The sequence below is a fragment of the Falco rusticolus genome, chromosome 2 (assembly GCF_015220075.1).
Source record: "Falco rusticolus isolate bFalRus1 chromosome 2, bFalRus1.pri, whole genome shotgun sequence".
NCBI classification, from domain to species: domain Eukaryota; kingdom Metazoa; phylum Chordata; class Aves; order Falconiformes; family Falconidae; genus Falco; species Falco rusticolus.
Genome location: NC_051188.1, coordinates 4572825 through 4589291, shown reverse-complemented (window position 1 = coordinate 4589291; position 16467 = coordinate 4572825). Strand labels below are relative to the sequence as shown.

Genomic DNA, 16467 nt, shown 5'->3' with positions numbered 1-16467 from the left:
GTTGTAATGTGTATGTTTGTGGCTGAGCAGGGCTGCTGGTTGATTATTTTCACTGTGCTTTTTTCACTGGAGATACCTGACTGAAGATACTAAGGCTGTCAGCAGACACTGAAGCCCTACACACATAGCAGGTTCCAGTCCTCTTCAGCCACTGAGCAAGCCTGTTAATTAGGAGCATGAGCAAGCTGGTACCCTCTTACGCAGTCTGACCGTGCAGAAGGACAGAAGCTCCTTCTGTACCGTTTGGCTGATGTGTACCTGTTTTATTTATAGACTGGGACATCTAAGCAGTGTTAATTTCTCATGCACTCCTGTTTTCTCTATTAGGTTATGGAAGATCTTTTCAAGACAGTGACAACCACTGTGCTCTCCAAATGTCCTCGTGATGTTGAGCTTTTTCATAAATACATAGCTCCTGGCCAGAAGGTAATAAATGTGACAAGAAAGAGCTGCAATCCTGTTATGCATTTTGGGGGCTCTTGGCTATAGGGAGACGTAAGGTTTTGGTGGGGTTTTTTTGTCTTTGTTGTCCCATGTTAAACTGTGAAGAGCTAAAAGTTGGCCTGACTGTTCAGGCCAACAGAGAGAGGACGCATAACTTTCAGTAGCTGGTAGCAAGGGTGGTAGAAATGTAGTTGTCATATCATCTGGCAGCCTCTGAATCGTTGGCTCTGATAATCGGGTACCCTTTTAGCACTAAATGGCTGGGGGTGGATTTTGACCTGTATCTAGATCACAGTGCAGACCTACAAATCAAAACTGTGAGGGGGGTAGCTTTTCTGAGTTTCCTCTGGGCCCCTGAACCCTTAAGAGTAGCTTTACATTTTTATTTTTTCTTATTTTGACCAAGGACAGGTTGGAACAAATGCTGAAGAACAAATTTGTGACGTAAGTACTTATATTTCAAAATGATCTGGAAAGGGCTTTTGGGGTAAGAGCTCCTATTTTGCGTATGTTCTTTTTCTTCCCCAGCTCAGTTTTTTCTGGGTTAGCATAATGTCTCCAAAAGAGCATGAATTGTCGTTCCCTTTGTACTGTTTGCCAGTTGCCTTTTCTCCGCTGCATGAGACTGGCACCTGAATCTGCTGCCCTTTGCCTTTTGCTTCCCTGGACAAGATCCTCGTTCTATAAGGGTATCCTCCTTCCAGCATGTGCCTGCACAGTGGTTTGCTCACTGTCTTGCTTGGATTTGACTTTGGTGCTCTGCCTTCACACTTTCACTCTGATGGCTCCCTTTTTATGAAGCTATGTTTTGATATTTGAAAATCCCAATTGGTTTTCTATTCCTGATTGCTTGCACAACTCCTTTTCCCAGTTCTCTGTGTATTAAAGAACTGAAGAGTTTTGGTTTCCCTCCTTGGCCCTCAGGAATACCTCCTCTTCCCTACTCTTGCCCATCTCCTCAAATAGTGGTGCTCTCCATTCATTCCACAGAACATTGCAGGGCTGCTTAGCCCAGCACTGGTTTTCATGTTAAGCAGCTACAGCCACACTTGGACAACAGGATCACGATAGATCCTCCCTGTGCCTCGTGCCTGCATGAGCACTAAGGGAGACCTCCATGAAGCCACTGTGTCCCCCATTTCAGTCCTCCTCTCTTTGGACCTAACTGATATTCCTGAGAGGACAGAGTTGCACTCAGCTTCTGCCGTGGTCTGAGGAAAAAGAGTACGAGTCAGCACATCTCTTTGTCCCTCCATCTCTCTCTTCATCAGCAGCTGGCAGATCTGGGGCATTCCTGGCTTACACACATCAGTTACATGCATTGGACCTGTGCCAGCCATATACTTCATTTGGACCGTGGCCTTGCATAACCCAAACACATGGATCAATATGTTCCTTCTTGAGGTATTTCCTCCAGAAGCTTTCCCTGTATTAGTGAAACCTGGTAGCTGGGTATAAAATGTTTGTTGTCTTTAGGGAATTTGCTTTATACTTGGTTTTAGCCAGTGATACAGGGAGACGAAATTATTGTGATCAGGTTATTCTTCTCTCTGTCCTCAACATTTGCTTGTCAGCAAACACATCTTTCATTGAGCCTTGATTTCCAGTTACCAAACCTGCAGCATCTTTCACTGCACTACTTCTGTTCGCTCTGCCATGATGCTGTTCTTTTGTACTAGTGGAAGTCAGTGGAGAATCTGCTCTCATATCTGTCATAGTAGTAGAGAAACATTGCTGCAAATAAATCTCATGATTTTTGCAAAGTAAAATGAAAATATTTGAGCTACAAGCCCTTGGAATTCTGTGTTGGTTTTTTTGCCTAACACCATCCTGAACAGTAGAGTTTTGCCAATGAAGGCACATTGTTTTCTTTAAAAAAATCCACAAATTTCCATGAAGCAATTATCTGCAAAGCTCACTTTGGACTGAAATGCAACGCTGCAATAATGCAAAAGTGTCTTGAGAGCTTAGCACTTGCTGCCCTGCATGTAGCCAAAATGCAGGAAAACATAGGGTTGTTGCCATATAAAATGGCTTTTGGTTTCTGTCCAAAGAAACATTGCTGGGAAGTCTGACATCACAGCACAAGTTGGCACAGTGGTGGGGAAATGCCTCCTTAATTTTCCAGTGCAGCACTTAGCCAGAAAACTTTATTGTTATTCCTTTCATAGTTATCTTAAAGACTTTTTTTTTTTCTCCCTCTTGCAGAATTTCCTACAGTGAAGCAGTGGAAATTTTGAAGCAAACTTCTCAAACTTTCACTTTCAAGCCAGAGGTAGGTAGTTGCATGGTGGCTAGTTCCTGTGCCTGTTCATGTGCACAGCCAGCGTGAACTTTGTAGATCTCCTTTCTCTCTTTCTGATACCACGAGAGTTGTTACTTCACACAAATTTTCTGCCTGCTGGGGCATTTGCTGAGTTGTTACCCAAGTATAACTACTGGCGTTGAAATGGGAGCAATATCAGGAATGAGATCTGTAGCAGAAAAACATGTAACATTTACAGGGATGAAGTGATGAGTTCGCCGTTGAGGGACCACGGCTTTAGCAAAGATGCTTCTCTTTCCTGTATGGCAGCAGCACCGAGTGCGTTGTGGATTCAGTAGCAGTCATCTAAGGAGAGTTGCTGCAGTAGTCCTCAAATTAAGGAATAATATTAGGATAGCACCAGAAGTTTGATGAGGACTAATAAGCCAAAACTGTGTCAAAATACCATGTAATCTAGAGGTAGGTGAAAGGAATCCCTTATCTTTCCATAGCATAGATGTTGACGGGGAAAAAGAATAATATGCTTGTCTTTCTAAATCTTTTAGATTATGGTTTTCTAAAAATCATGTTTTGCCCAATTTGAATGTCCCTACACACACTAGTAGGAAGAGCATTTGTGATGGTGCTCTTCTCATGTATACTGATTAATCTGTATCTTGTTCTGATGCTTTGAGGAAAATAACCCTCTGGCCAAAGCCACCTTTGTAGCTTGTTGGGTAACTGTCTTGTCTCTGTGTACAAGTGGGTGTAAAGCCTGAAGTCCTGTATCTGTACTACCTTGGTCTCAGACAGCAAACTCGGGATATTTTCAGATGAGGAGATTCTGCAGAGTATCTGTTTCCCTCTTCCCTTTCCCCTTCCCCAGTTGTCTTTGCACATTCTGGAATGGACTGGAGGTCTCTAGCCAAAAGCCACAGAATTTATACCACTGGAAGAAAAGAGTGAAGGGCATTGCAAATGTCCAGGGTTTCTGATAACAAAGAATTGGTTAATAGGATGCTAGGGTTTCTTAAGTGAGAATTAATGTAGCGTGTAACAGGACACAGCAGGGAAGAGCGCGGTCAGCCTAGCAAAGCTGTTTTCTGTATAGCAAAGGTAATACTGAAATAAGGCTGGTTTGCTGGGTCGAGTGAGCTGACTTTGGGTAGGTGCCTGTTTCCCTTAAGCTACGAGGAGTGTGAGTTTGGGGTTTTTTTTGTTTGTTTATTTGGCTTTATTTCTGAACTGATACCAGATGCTTGGGCTTGGTGCAGGCACAATCTGGCCCTGTTCTGTGAAAGTTAAACCCTATTATTTTCATTGCTTTGCTCTGCCTTAAAACTCTTGAAAGCCTGCTTAGCAGATTTTCCCAGTGCCCTGTGTGAGACGTTGCTGTGCTCAGTTTCGTGTTACTTGAAGCTGCACATCTCTCCTGCACAGGGATTTTGCTAGGTCTCTTGCCACAGGCAAGATGTACCAAAGCAGGATCCCAGGATTCCCTTTTGCTGTCTCTGCAGTGGGGCTGTAACCTCCAAATGGAACATGAAAAGTACCTGGTGAAGCACTGTGGTGAGGTTCCCGTGTTTGTGATTAACTACCCATATGACCTCAAACCTTTCTATATGCGGGACAATGAAGATGGACCTCAACACACAGTGAGTCTATGGGTCACATTTCCATTGCTTTTTTGGCTAGACGTCTCTTAGTGTACTGATAGATGAGGATAATCTTCTGCTGGGCCTCCACTCATGTAGTCCAAGATAAGATGTGACCATCAGGTGATCCTGTCCAGTCTTTCTGCTGTTGCAGAAGGAATCCCCAAAGCAGGAACAACAGGAGGAGAAAAATGCAGGCGTTGATAGTTTTAAGTCTTTGCTTAAGTCTTTTAAGACAAGTTTGCCATAGTTTTTTTTTTTATTTTCCTGGTAAACTTCTGTACTACTAGGTGAAATGCCCCAAATTGCATGGCTCCAAGCACTCCATGATTCTCTCATCATCCAAACGTAGCATCCATGTAATCCTCAAATAGCAGATCGGCACAAGTAGTAAGCTCTTTTTCCGTAAATCTCATGATTTGTAGGTGTGATATCCCAATTGAACTGAGACAACCTGCTTCTACTAAAAAGAGCCAGTGCCCTACTGTGTACCACTGTCACTTCATTGGCTTTAATTCTAGCAGCAGTTTGGCTGTGGGATAAGGAAAGTAACCCTAGAAAACAAAACAGAGAAGACAGCCAGCCCAAACCTAACAGCATAAATAGTAACGCTGGGATTCTAACACTTGAGTCCAGCACGAGTGCCATTGATCCTTTGATATTACCACTAAAGCGGGCTCAAGGAATGGGAGCAGGAAGGGGGCAAACAACAGCATCAGAGCAGCTTAAACTCAAAGGGAATCAGGGCTTCAGGAAACTCGCCCATGTGTCTTTGCTTCCTTGTGAGCTGCTCTTGGATTCTTTGTACCCTGTACAGGCTTGCCTACATGCACAGGTTGTCACCAGAGTAACCTGGTGGGATTCAGTTCACACCACCTGCTGTAGATGTCCTCAGTCTTGGAACATCACTGCATGGGTTCAGGTTTTCTGTAGATGTTCTGGTGGTTACCATTGTAAAGTTCCCTTTAAAGCCTCTTCGTGTCAACAAGAGACTTTGCAAGCATGTGCAAATACTTACCTAAGTGTCCTGGACTGTGGAAGAATTACAGTAGCTTTTTACAAACAGACATCATTGTCAGCTGTACTTCTGCCATACGCTGCGTAGCTATATGGCATGACTTGAATTAGAGTCTTTTCTTTCTTTTAAGGTTGCAGCTGTTGATCTCCTCGTACCAGGAATAGGGGAGCTGTGTGGAGGCAGCTTGAGAGAGGAGCGACTGCCCTTCCTCGAATCACGCTTACAGAGGTATGGAAGGCCCACGTGTGCCAGGAGACTGGCCTGACCAAGAGAGTGTTTGAGCAGCCCTCAGTGGTTGGCAAAACAGAGGAATGGAAGGGCAGCTAATGGTATTTAAAATCATCCTATTTTTGTCTTTGAGATTGCGAACTGGCGAAGAAGTTCTTGTGCTTTTGTTGTAGGGTATGCAAACTGCCTCTCTGTTTTAGTTCATCAGAGAAGGAAAGGAGAGTTTATTTTATGCTGGGAGGCCAGGGCAGCAGAATGCCTCAACTCTGTTGGCACTGTCTGGAACAGGGCCTGATGTGAGACACTTCATCCTTGAGCCTTTTCTTCACAGCTTTTGGGGCTGAGAGTGAATTGCAAAGGTGAAAGTGGTCTCGTAGACAGAGCATAGATATATTTGTCATCACATTGTGTAACTGAGGAACTGCAGTTTTGGTCAAAAGCTTTGCTAGCTGTGATACAGCTGGCCTCCATGGCATAGTTTCAGAGAATATGGTTCTTAGCTACCAGTTCAGTGGGAAGCTTCACTGGAAGCACCCAGGACCTGTACTGTATCATGCGGACTCTTTCCCTGCTGCTTTATTCTGGATCATGGGACTTTGCCTAATTTTAGGCTAAATTCAGTGTCAAAATACCAAAGCTGCTGTTTAGTTAACAATAATTGACATTATAGATGGGGTAATTTTCCATAGACAATTACTCCCTGGATCCTGTCTGTTTAAAGGAACCTTTCAGGGAATTGTAGAATCACAGAATGGTTTGGGTTGGAAGGGACCTTAAAGATCATCTAATTCCAACCCCCCTGCCGTGGGCAGGGACACTTTCCACTAGACCAGGTTGCTCATATCCCCATCCAGCCTGGCCTTGAACACCGCCATTTGGGCCAGTAGTACTCTTGTGCAAAGCAGTTTTGGAGGAGGATTAGTCCTGGAGTAGCACCATTTGCACATTGGGAATAAATGTGTTGCTTAAATCATCACATGCTCACAGAGATACATCTCGTCAGTGGAGAAAAGCAAAATCCATTTCAGCATAATGAATCCAAAAGGCACAGGGCAATTCAAATCATCAGAACATTGGTTCTCAGTTTGTGGTGTAGGATGATATTATTCCCTGTGCTTCCTGCTGCTCTCCCTGCAAACTCCCCCGAAGCAGCCGTGCTTCAGCTGAAGCTAAGTACGATGTTGCCTGCTGCACTTTTTCACTTGAAATAGATCTAGAGTCCACAGCCTTCAAGGTGTGGGGCTGGAGGAGGGGTCTGTGTGGAGGTTGAAGCCAGACTTTCTTGTTTGTCAGGAAAGTCATAGAAGTATTTCAAGCTAAAAATGGGGTGTGTCTTCAGTGACCTTAAAATACAGCTGTGCATTGGAGATGACCTGGAAAAATAACACCTCTTTTCACATGTTTTTCTCAATTTTGAGTACTCATTTTCTGCTCTGCTGAGCCCAAATACTTTCCTAAGGTTTTTAAATTCTGCTTCCTGCAGACACAGTGTAACTGAGAGATAAAGAATGGGATTCTTGTCTCCTTATACATACTTGATACAATAGCTCTCTTTTAAAAAAAGTCCCAGGCAGAGACAGATGCAGTGCACTGAAGAAGAGAGAAGTGGTCTCTCTTTGCTTACAGAGTTTTCTGTTTGTGTTCAGAGAAATGGAAAAAAAAAACCCAACAACTTTGCTCTGGTTCTACCAGGGCAGGAAAAGGAGAGAGGATGCACTGGTGGCAATTAGAAAAAGACATATTTTATTTAGTAGTTTTACAGAAGTTGACACACATTAACAAAGCTACAGGAGTTCGGTGGGTTTTCACACTATGGAAGGGGTGCCACGTAGTCACATATGTGAGGCTCATAATGAGGTTGGCTGCATGTCACTGTAAATTTAATATTCAGGCTTGTACTCTCCAGGCGTTCACAAGCAGAGTTTACTGATGTGCTTAAAGTTAAGAATATACACAAGTCTTCATATGAAGCTGGGATCAACCCTGTATGCTGGCAAAACAAACTTTGCATTCTAAGCAGCATGTAGGGAATCTGTTCAAGATCGTCTACCATTTACCAGAACTGACAGCCACTGATCATGCCTTCCCTTAATTTCCTGCATTTCATTTTTGGACTGAGTTTGGTCATCGGACCTTCCCTTTTCTTGTAGCATCCTCTTCCAGGAAAGTGCTGCTTGTGTGGATTTCCCCTGTTCCTTTACTCACAAGGGGTTTTCTTTTTGTTCCACAGATTAGGACTCACAGATGCCTACCAGTGGTAAGACATTATCTTGGTCTGCAAGCTCAATTTCTTCTTTTGAGACTTTTTAAACAACTCTTTCATTTTTTTGATGCTGTTCTTGAGGGGACATTTCTTGGCCCAGTTGCCCTGCCATAACTGCCAGTCTAAATGGAACAGGCAGTTCATTTAAAGAAAATTTAATCTAATGCTACTTAGTTTGTCTTCCCAATTTGTCCACTCACAGCACAGGTCATTCCTTTTGAGATTGCATGAAGTGGATTAATTTACAACCTATAATGATTTTTGATACTAAATCATTAGGCTGTCTTTGAAATTGAACAGATTCTGACCACCATTGCACGAGATAAACAGGTTACAGAACCACAAGCAATTTGTGACCTTTAACAACTCTATGAATAACTCCCTTTGCAATTGACAGGGCAATTAGGTCGAAAAATCTTCCTTAACAAAGCGGTTGAACCAATTAAAACTGTCCTGCTAAGGAGACAGATCAACCTTTGAATTAACGGTTAAGACTATTAAAACGACAGAAGGATCTTCGTGTTCCTCTTGACAAGTGGTTATTGGTATGTACGTTGTCATAGGTACTGAGAGGGTGATAGTGCAGAGAATTTTAAATATAGAAGAGTATACTCAAATATTTTGCAGCATTTGGATTGATCGTTAGGGAGGCTGCCTTGAAAAAAAAGCAGAGTAAATGTAGGAATCTTCACTCTCCTCTTCCCACAATAGGACATCGCTTAGGAACAGCCCAGTGCATGCCGACCTTTACATCATCCATTTGCAAACATGCTGAATTAGATGGCTTCCTTTATTGTTTGCATTTATGGGCCAGAATACACCATATCACTTCATCTGAGGGAAGGATTGTCCTGAACAAAGATGGTCAGTTGTGTGGTTAGAGGCTGAGGTACAGCCTGAGGAAGTCTGGTGTTCAGTGGCAGAGCCTTCCAGCAACGCTAAGATAGTGCAGCCCTGCCTCGTTCTTCCCTCAAGAGAGAAGATGAGGACATTGCCCAGCAGCCTTTTCCACCTTCATGCAATATGTAGCAATCACATTCTGGAAACTTTCTTCCTGTGATCATGTTTTGGAGACTCTCTCCTCCTCTGTTCCCTACACTCCATCACAGATGATGTAATTTCCCAGAGAAGATTACAACTGTTGTTACCTCCTGCCATACCAAGGTCTGGTGTCCTAGGAAGGTGCAGGATAGGAGCAATTTCAGATGCTTCTGGACTGCAGTCTGCAATCTGTCAGAAAACAGGGAGGTGGTTTGCCAGCATCCATCTTTTCAGTGGAGGTAGCAGGAGAGGCTGATATTAATCTCCTCCAATTTAGTGATTGAATTTAGTCTCCAAAGCTGGCTCACAAACTCCTTGAAGAATAGTTGAGTCATTCCTTCCTTTTTAAGTATAATATTTGCTGACTTTAGAATGGCCAGCTATATGATATGTGTTCCCTTTTGAAATCCCTTAGATATTGCTGTATCTGTTTCTACCCGCTTTCTTCTCCCACTAAGCATGAGGATATTGTGGGGGCTGACTCCTCCTAGGGCAGGTTCAGGAGTCCCTTGTTTGTGGGAGAATCATTGGGCAAAGAGAGGTCTGATGATCGGAAATACTGCTATGCTTCTGCCCATTCCTACCTTTCAGAAGGCTTTTCAAAAAAAGGAGAGAAAGGGACATGGTCAAACTCCTCTGAATCTTCTTTAATTAACTACATCTTTCCTGTTGTGCGGCTTGCTTTCCATAGAAAATACGAGCTGGAGAAGTATTTGGCTTGGTTTTGCAGTTATTTTATCTTATTTTCACACTTCTTCCTTTGAACTGTGGATAGAAAAGAGCTCAGTGCTGTAGATGATGATCTTGGCTAGACTGAGAGAGTTCCATGGAAGTGAGGTAGGAAAGTCGGGTGATCAGCGTTTACTCTGGGAAGTCACTTGCTTTCTCTCTGACGGGGGAGTATTAAGTATATTGCCTTGTAAACAGGGGACCTGATCCTGTTTGCAGCCTCCATGTGCCAGCTTAGCACAAGCAATAACAAAGCAGGTACTTTGTCGTGAACAGCAGTGTCCCCACTACCATCAGCTGGAGCAGCTGGAGCAGCATTTCAGTCTTTCTGCATGTAAGGCACCCGCTTCCTCACTCTGATTATCATCGTGCGCATCAGTGGGGAAGGTGGCCTCATACCGAACCCCTCACAGTCTAGGTACCTTTCTGGTCTTCTGGTGTAACGCTGGTGAAAGTATATGGTGGCAGAGCAGGTGTTATCTGCTCTCTTGGAATGGGTATTACTGTGCCGTCTTGGCCTTGCTCCTGCTCTAAATGGAGAAGCTTGAGCTGTGTTGGGTTCTTTGATTTCTAGTTTTCTTTGAAGCTTGAATGCCGGAGTGTTCTGCTGGGTCCTTGTGCGACAAGGTAGAAAAGAGGAGTTGAACTTAAGGAACAGCAGGACTGGTGACAGCGCTGACATCATCGTTTCACCTCCTGAAGAGCCCAGTGGTAGCCCATTGCTGTCCTTGGCAGTCTCCTGGTCCTATCACTTCTTCTTTTGGGGAGAAACCGGAGCACTGTGCTGGGCCACGTGGAGGCAGGCAGAAAGTGCTGAAGCCAGCCAAAACATGCCCAGTTGTGTCAGTGGGAGTATTTTAGATTGACCTCTTGAATTCTTTTTTTGTGGATTCCCAAAAAATAGTAGCAGAGCAGAAGCTGCCTGAAACCAAAGACAGGGTTTTGCCCAGCATCAGAACCTGGGTGATGCTTTGCATATTTCCTGAAGCACTCAACAAAATGGTCTTTCAAATATCATTTCACTAGTAGTTTTTCATTACCCTCATTTTTTTTTCCAGTAGAATATTAAATTTCATGGACTGCAATATCTTTGTTCTTTCAGTTTTCAAACTGGCTGCGGAGGCTTCAGTATAACAAGGGGTTACATAAAAGATCAAGGTTATGTTTGTTTTGAAAGGAGACTGAAAAGAATACATTCTGCTTATGAATGGTTACTAAGAGAGCACTGATCTTCATAGTGCCTTGCCGTGCAACACAGGAGCTCGTGATGGTGATAAAAGGATAGAGATTTTTAAAAGGATGAAAGGAAATGCTCTTCTAACTTGGCACGTAATGAGCTTCTGGAATTCGTTGCCAGAGGACATTGTTGCAGCACATACTTTAGTAAGATTCAAGTCTCTGAAGAACTACCAGTCCTCCAGGCCCAGAACATGAACTCTGGGGCTAGCTGGGGTCGCAGAAACTTTTTTCCCCTGTGGAATAATGTTGCACAGTTCCCCAGTTGCCAATGGAGGGCTCAGCTCTCCTGTTAAGTATGAGCTACTAGGAGAAATAGCTAGACTAGTTCATGACTGTTTTTGAGGTGAGAAACGTCCAATGTATGGAGACTATTGAATGAGGGAAAACCTCAGGGAGCATTTTCTAGCCTAAAGGGAATTTTCTCTTCGTCTGCAGGCAGTTACTTTTTCTTTCATCTGGGAAGAATGGAAAATTTCTCAATTCCTTTGCTGTTTCTAAGCACAGTCATCAGAAAGGATTCACAGTCTTGATCCTCAGCACGTTTAATTCAATGGACTTTTTCCATTAACTTTAATGAGTTTTGTTTCGCTCCTTTCGCCAAAATGGCTTCTCAAAGTGCTTTGAGATCTACAGATGAAAGACCTGGATAAGCAAGGGTAGAATTTATTATTATTGTTCATCTGGAAGAAGCAGAGTTATTTCATCTCTTCACAATGACTTTATAAACTCTGTTGCCAGCAAAAGGGGACAAGAGATGCTAGTCTTAGTCTCAGCTGGCTTTGCATAGGCTGAGGTATGCTTATAGACATCACCAGAAATGTTTGTGCTGTTATTTGTATTACTAGTTGCAGCTAGACTTGTCACCAGCTAGTTCTGCTCAGAACTACTGAGCTGGTACAGATTGATCTGCCACAGCCAGCACCCGTATCCCTCATATTTACGAGGTCTGTTCTATTTCACAAGCCACCACCCTCGGCATCAGATCTGCCCATCATCTTCCTTGCAGACCCTTGAAAAGCTGCTAAGTGGAGCTCCCCGGGGGAAGTTTCCAGTGTATGAGCAGAAACCCAAGTTCTTGATGCAGTCCGTATGAAGTGGGTAGAGATGCAGGCCACCATGCTGTTGCATAGCCTACATCTTAGTATCCTAAGCATAAATCTTCGTCATGAGGTGTGGGGTGTATACAATGGAGCTTTAGCAAGCCAAGCTAACACCCAGCAGCACAGATAGCAAGCACGTGGGTCCCAGGGCTCAGAAAACATGCGTCCCACTCCTGAGCCTGCTGTTCAACTTGCAGTGCAGACAGAACTGCACTTTGTGTGTCTGTGCTTGGAGGAGGAGGTAAGAAGTTCTATGATTCTACAAAGTTCTGCTTCTGGTTCTCCACTTGGGCAGTGGAGGGGAGGGGGAAAAAACACCGATGAAAAAAACCTGGAGATCGGATTGAGTGTAATAAATGGCTTCCTAAATCATAACTGCTGCTAATGAACTGCAATGAAAAATAATAATTTCATGGTATAAAAGGCATGCTGTCAAACTGAGTCCACCAGGGTGATCTCTTGCAGTTGTAGAATTTGCTGGAGAGTATTTTTATTTTGCAAGTAGATGTGGTCAGTGGCATTACTTTGGCTCCATTCTGTTAAAATGTAGTCTTCAAGCCAAAAAAATTCTGAAGTCCAAGCAAGCACACTTAAATATATATAATGTATATTTTATGTATTTTTATATATATGTATATATATACATGCAAATATTAACAGTAGTTAAAATTTGGGAAGCCATTTATTACAATCAATCCAATCTTCATTTTTTTTCTGGTGTTTTTTCCCTTCTACTCCACTGCCCAAGTAGTAAAACATATATATGTATTTATTTTTAAGTGTACTTGATTTGTTTTTAGACTGGGATGATAAAATCTTCATACTTACACCAAGATTAGAATCATGTAATACATCTGGAGTCACTCAACCCCTTACTAGTGCATTCATGTAAAGAAGAATAACTTTGTGGCCTCAGCAAGCTCAGAAGTGGCCCCGTAAATCAATAGAACCATTGAGATGTTTTTCATTCCTATTAAAATAAAACTGTTGGTGAGAATTTATAGCTGCAAATATAGTTCCTGTGTATCACAACAGCTACAGTCCAGCTCAGAAATGAGGAACTCTAAAGGAGAACCATCATAATCTTGTTGACACCCATATATTTGGAATGTCTGCTTCCAAATGTTTTCTGAGGTATCTGTGCACAACAAGTGCTTTTCTCCAAAATGAGATGTCGTGTTCCAGAATGCATTTTTCGAGAAGATATGGCCAAGATTTTTTGCTGACTTACTGTGGAACTAAATTAATCAGTGTATAAGAGCGTTTGGGGAAAAAGTAACAAAAAGCCATCATAATTACCTTAAAAGAAAAAAAAAATAGTCTAAAGGAATATTCAGCAGACAGAAAGACCTATTTAAGCTTCTGAAGAAAGTACTGGAAATGAAATGACTTAGACTATTGAAAAGAATACAGAAAATGAAATAACATATTGTGGGGCAGATTTCAGCACCATCATGGCAAGGGCTAAACAAACCCAAGCAGGCAACTCCATCTCCGACAGTGGAAATGTTTTGTGATTGTGAAGGAACCTGGGTTTGTGCCTCTGCTAGGAATACATTAGATACTAAAACTTACAAAAATGTTTTCGATGTGAGCATTGGTATGATGTTCAAGCTGCTCTTCGTACCCAGATGAGTTCTTGCTCCTAAACAAAAGGCTCTAGTGTACTGGCAAGGCGTAAGTGTACTGGTTTAAACGTCTTTGCATTTGGGGTTTCTGCTAACACAATTCTGCCTGGCCGGGAGCTGCACGTCTTCACAGCCCTGACCAACACCGGCTGTGTTGGCATAATCCACAGTGGTTAGGGTCAAAGGGAAGTAATTAAGGTGGAAAAGCAAAAACCCTAGATAAAAAACTCTCTCGAATTACGTCAGCATAACCATGCTGCAAATGTAACTGTCTGTTTAAATTACAGGTATCTAGACCTCCGAAAATTCGGCTCAGTTCCTCATGGAGGCTTCGGAATGGGGTTTGAACGCTACCTGCAGTACATCTTGGGAGTTGGCAATATCAAAGATGTTATTCCTTTCCCCAGGTTTCCGCACTCCTGTCTCCTGTAGCGCAGCGGTTGACTTGGGTGGAGAAAACTGCTGGTGTGACTATATGTATATAACATACTAGAATATGACTATGTATTTTAGTGGGAAATCAAGATAATTTTTATATCAGTGAAACTCGTGACTGGCTTATTGAAGTAATATATGTCCTGGTGAGACTACGGAAGCACGCTAGCGGTTAACTTGATAACAGTTCCTGTCTTCAGTGCGCTTCAGGAACATTAATAAATCCCACTTAACTAAAGGGTTAAGATTCTTGTGAGACTAGCCCAAGCAATGGAAGTACTGTCTAAGTGTGGTTGGAAGGCGGTGGGGGTTTTATGTGAAATACTAATAAGGAGGTGTGACCTAAAATGGACTGGGAGACGGTGAGGCTTCAATAGGCTTTAATTAAATGCGTGAAGAGTGCTTTGAAGATTGAGTGTTACAAAATTGCAAAGATTGTCATGGGCTGTGATTCACTTGCTCTTACAAAATGGCTACTGTAAAGCGTGGTTCTCCCCCCCCCCCCCCTTTTTCTTAAATGCAAATATTGTTTACCTTGGAAAAGTCAGCCAAACCTAGCAAGGAATAATGCCATATTGGAACTGCTGGAGTGAATTAGGTGAATGATGTTTGATTTTGTGAATCGTCAATAAAGATGTACACTGGGTTGTTTTGTAACTCTGTATATGGTTTCTTCTTCTCACAAAACTGTAGCACTCAGCATCATTGTGTTACCTTCAGTGTCTTGGGTAGATGTTTCTTTTTCTGTGTACCCGAATTAGTTGCACTGCCTTTGCAGGAAATAACCTGTTTTCTGTCTCCAGGAGAGCACGTGTTCACAGCAGAAAGAAGTGTTCAGTTAGATGAGAGTTCATTCATCTTTCCAGAGCTGGTTTGCAGTTTATTGGTGGGTTTTTGCTTTTGCTTTGCCTTGTTGTTGTTGTTATTGAGAAAATTTCTCACTTGCTCATCAGACCAAGCAGTTTTCTCTGTATTTTGAAACAACCAATATAAGCTCCCAAGCATTGCCTATGTGTTAAGCAATTGCTTATCACTATAGGATCTGAACTCCTCTCAGTCTTTAATGGGTTTATGCTCTGAGCTTCCCTGCCAGGTAAAGAAATAATTCATTTCTGTTTTGAAGACAGGATTATGGGAAGATGAAGTGACTTGCCTAGGGCAATTAGAAACCAGTGGTTTATTTGGGACTTGAACTGAGGGTTTCCAGCATCTTTCCTCCCTTCCAAATTATCACAATCCAGCAAATGGTCATTTGCATAGTGCTTACTACTGTGGAGCCCAAGACAGCAGCAGTATGAACAACATATATATATAAAGAGAAAAAGCAAGGTAACAGCTTTATTCCTAATGAACCCCGTGTAAATTGGCACCTACAACGTGAAGTAACTGCAGAACAGCCCTGAAGACTTCTTTTCCAAGTAGATGAAAGAGACTGAAAAATAGTAATCGACTAGCATTGCACTGGTAGTTTTGCAGTCGCAGTTCTCTCTGGTAGGGCTGTATAAGAGTGCACCTGCAGTGTCTAAAAATACATATTTATGTCATGTGGCACCTGCCTTGTTTCAGTTTGGGCCACGGCTAGGGCTTTTATGTCTTACGATCACGCAATCAGCATCACCACGAGGTCATTACTTTGGGGTGTTTGTTGCATGCATTGAGACATCCCCTGCATATCAAGATTAATTTTTTTTATCTCCTTTGTCTGCTTGAGCAGGCAGGTGTTAACTGTGCATTTGCTGGTTTGCATTTCCCAGTACAGCCTTGAGTTGGTAAGTCTGGTTCCACAAAATGGTTCAAGCACCTGCCTTCCCTTTGAAACCACTGAGAACTTCCTACATTGGACACCTGAGTATGTTCCTGCATTTGGACAGTGTCTACTTTTGTTGCATTGTCTTGTGTCATTGCTGGCCTTAACGTTATGCAATTACTTCTCTCAGCAGAAAGATGTGGAAAAAGTACAGCTGCCAAACAGCCCTATCCATACCATCTTCCTAAATAACTTGTGATGAGCAGGTGTCCTTGTTGAGATCCTTAGTCACTGGTTCTGTCACAGTTGCTGTAAATGAGAGTGCCTGGACTGAAAGCCCATCTGCTGAAAACAGAGTGGGTGGCTGGCAGAGCCGTCTCCTGTCCACTCTGCCCTCACCCCTGCGCAGCTCGGGGCTGGCTCTGTTGGTTTTGGCATCAGCGGGCCCTTGTCAGCAGGAGGTTGTTGATGGTGCTGTGAGATGCCAGGTCTGATGGGCAGGGTGGGGCTAAACAGCAACAGGTGGAAAACAAGGTGGAGAGAAGAAGACAATGGAAAGTGCCAGAAAGTCATAGGATGATGTGGCTTGAGTCAGAAGTTACAGGAAAGGGTAGCAGGAGTGTTTCAAAGAGGCTTGCAGAGTGGCTGTCAGGGCCTTACATGAGGTGACAGCTTGTGAAAACCAAGGGCTGGTA

The 16467-nt window shown here is 43.0% G+C and overlaps 1 protein-coding gene across 3 annotated transcripts in view; it reads left to right on the top strand.

Annotated features, from left to right (window-relative positions):
* The window catches only part of NARS2 (asparaginyl-tRNA synthetase 2, mitochondrial), a 52653-nt gene extending 37966 nt beyond the window's left edge, over positions 1 to 14687 (top strand). Inside the window, exons 8-14 of one of the 3 annotated variants that reach the window (XM_037376001.1) lie at positions 328 to 426; positions 851 to 888; positions 2653 to 2719; positions 4207 to 4344; positions 5493 to 5590; positions 7821 to 7847; positions 13878 to 14687. In XM_037376001.1, coding sequence (XP_037231898.1) covers positions 328 to 426; positions 851 to 888; positions 2653 to 2719; positions 4207 to 4344; positions 5493 to 5590; positions 7821 to 7847; positions 13878 to 14022 — 612 coding nt within the window. In that variant the 3' untranslated portion in view covers positions 14023 to 14687. Of the gene's footprint in view, positions 1 to 327; positions 427 to 844; positions 889 to 2652; positions 2720 to 4206; positions 4345 to 5492; positions 5591 to 7820; positions 7848 to 13877 lie in introns of all 3 variants that reach the window. The other 2 variants (XM_037376000.1, XM_037376002.1) reach the window with 2 other exon arrangements.
* Positions 14688 to 16467: the final 1780 nt, after the last annotated feature.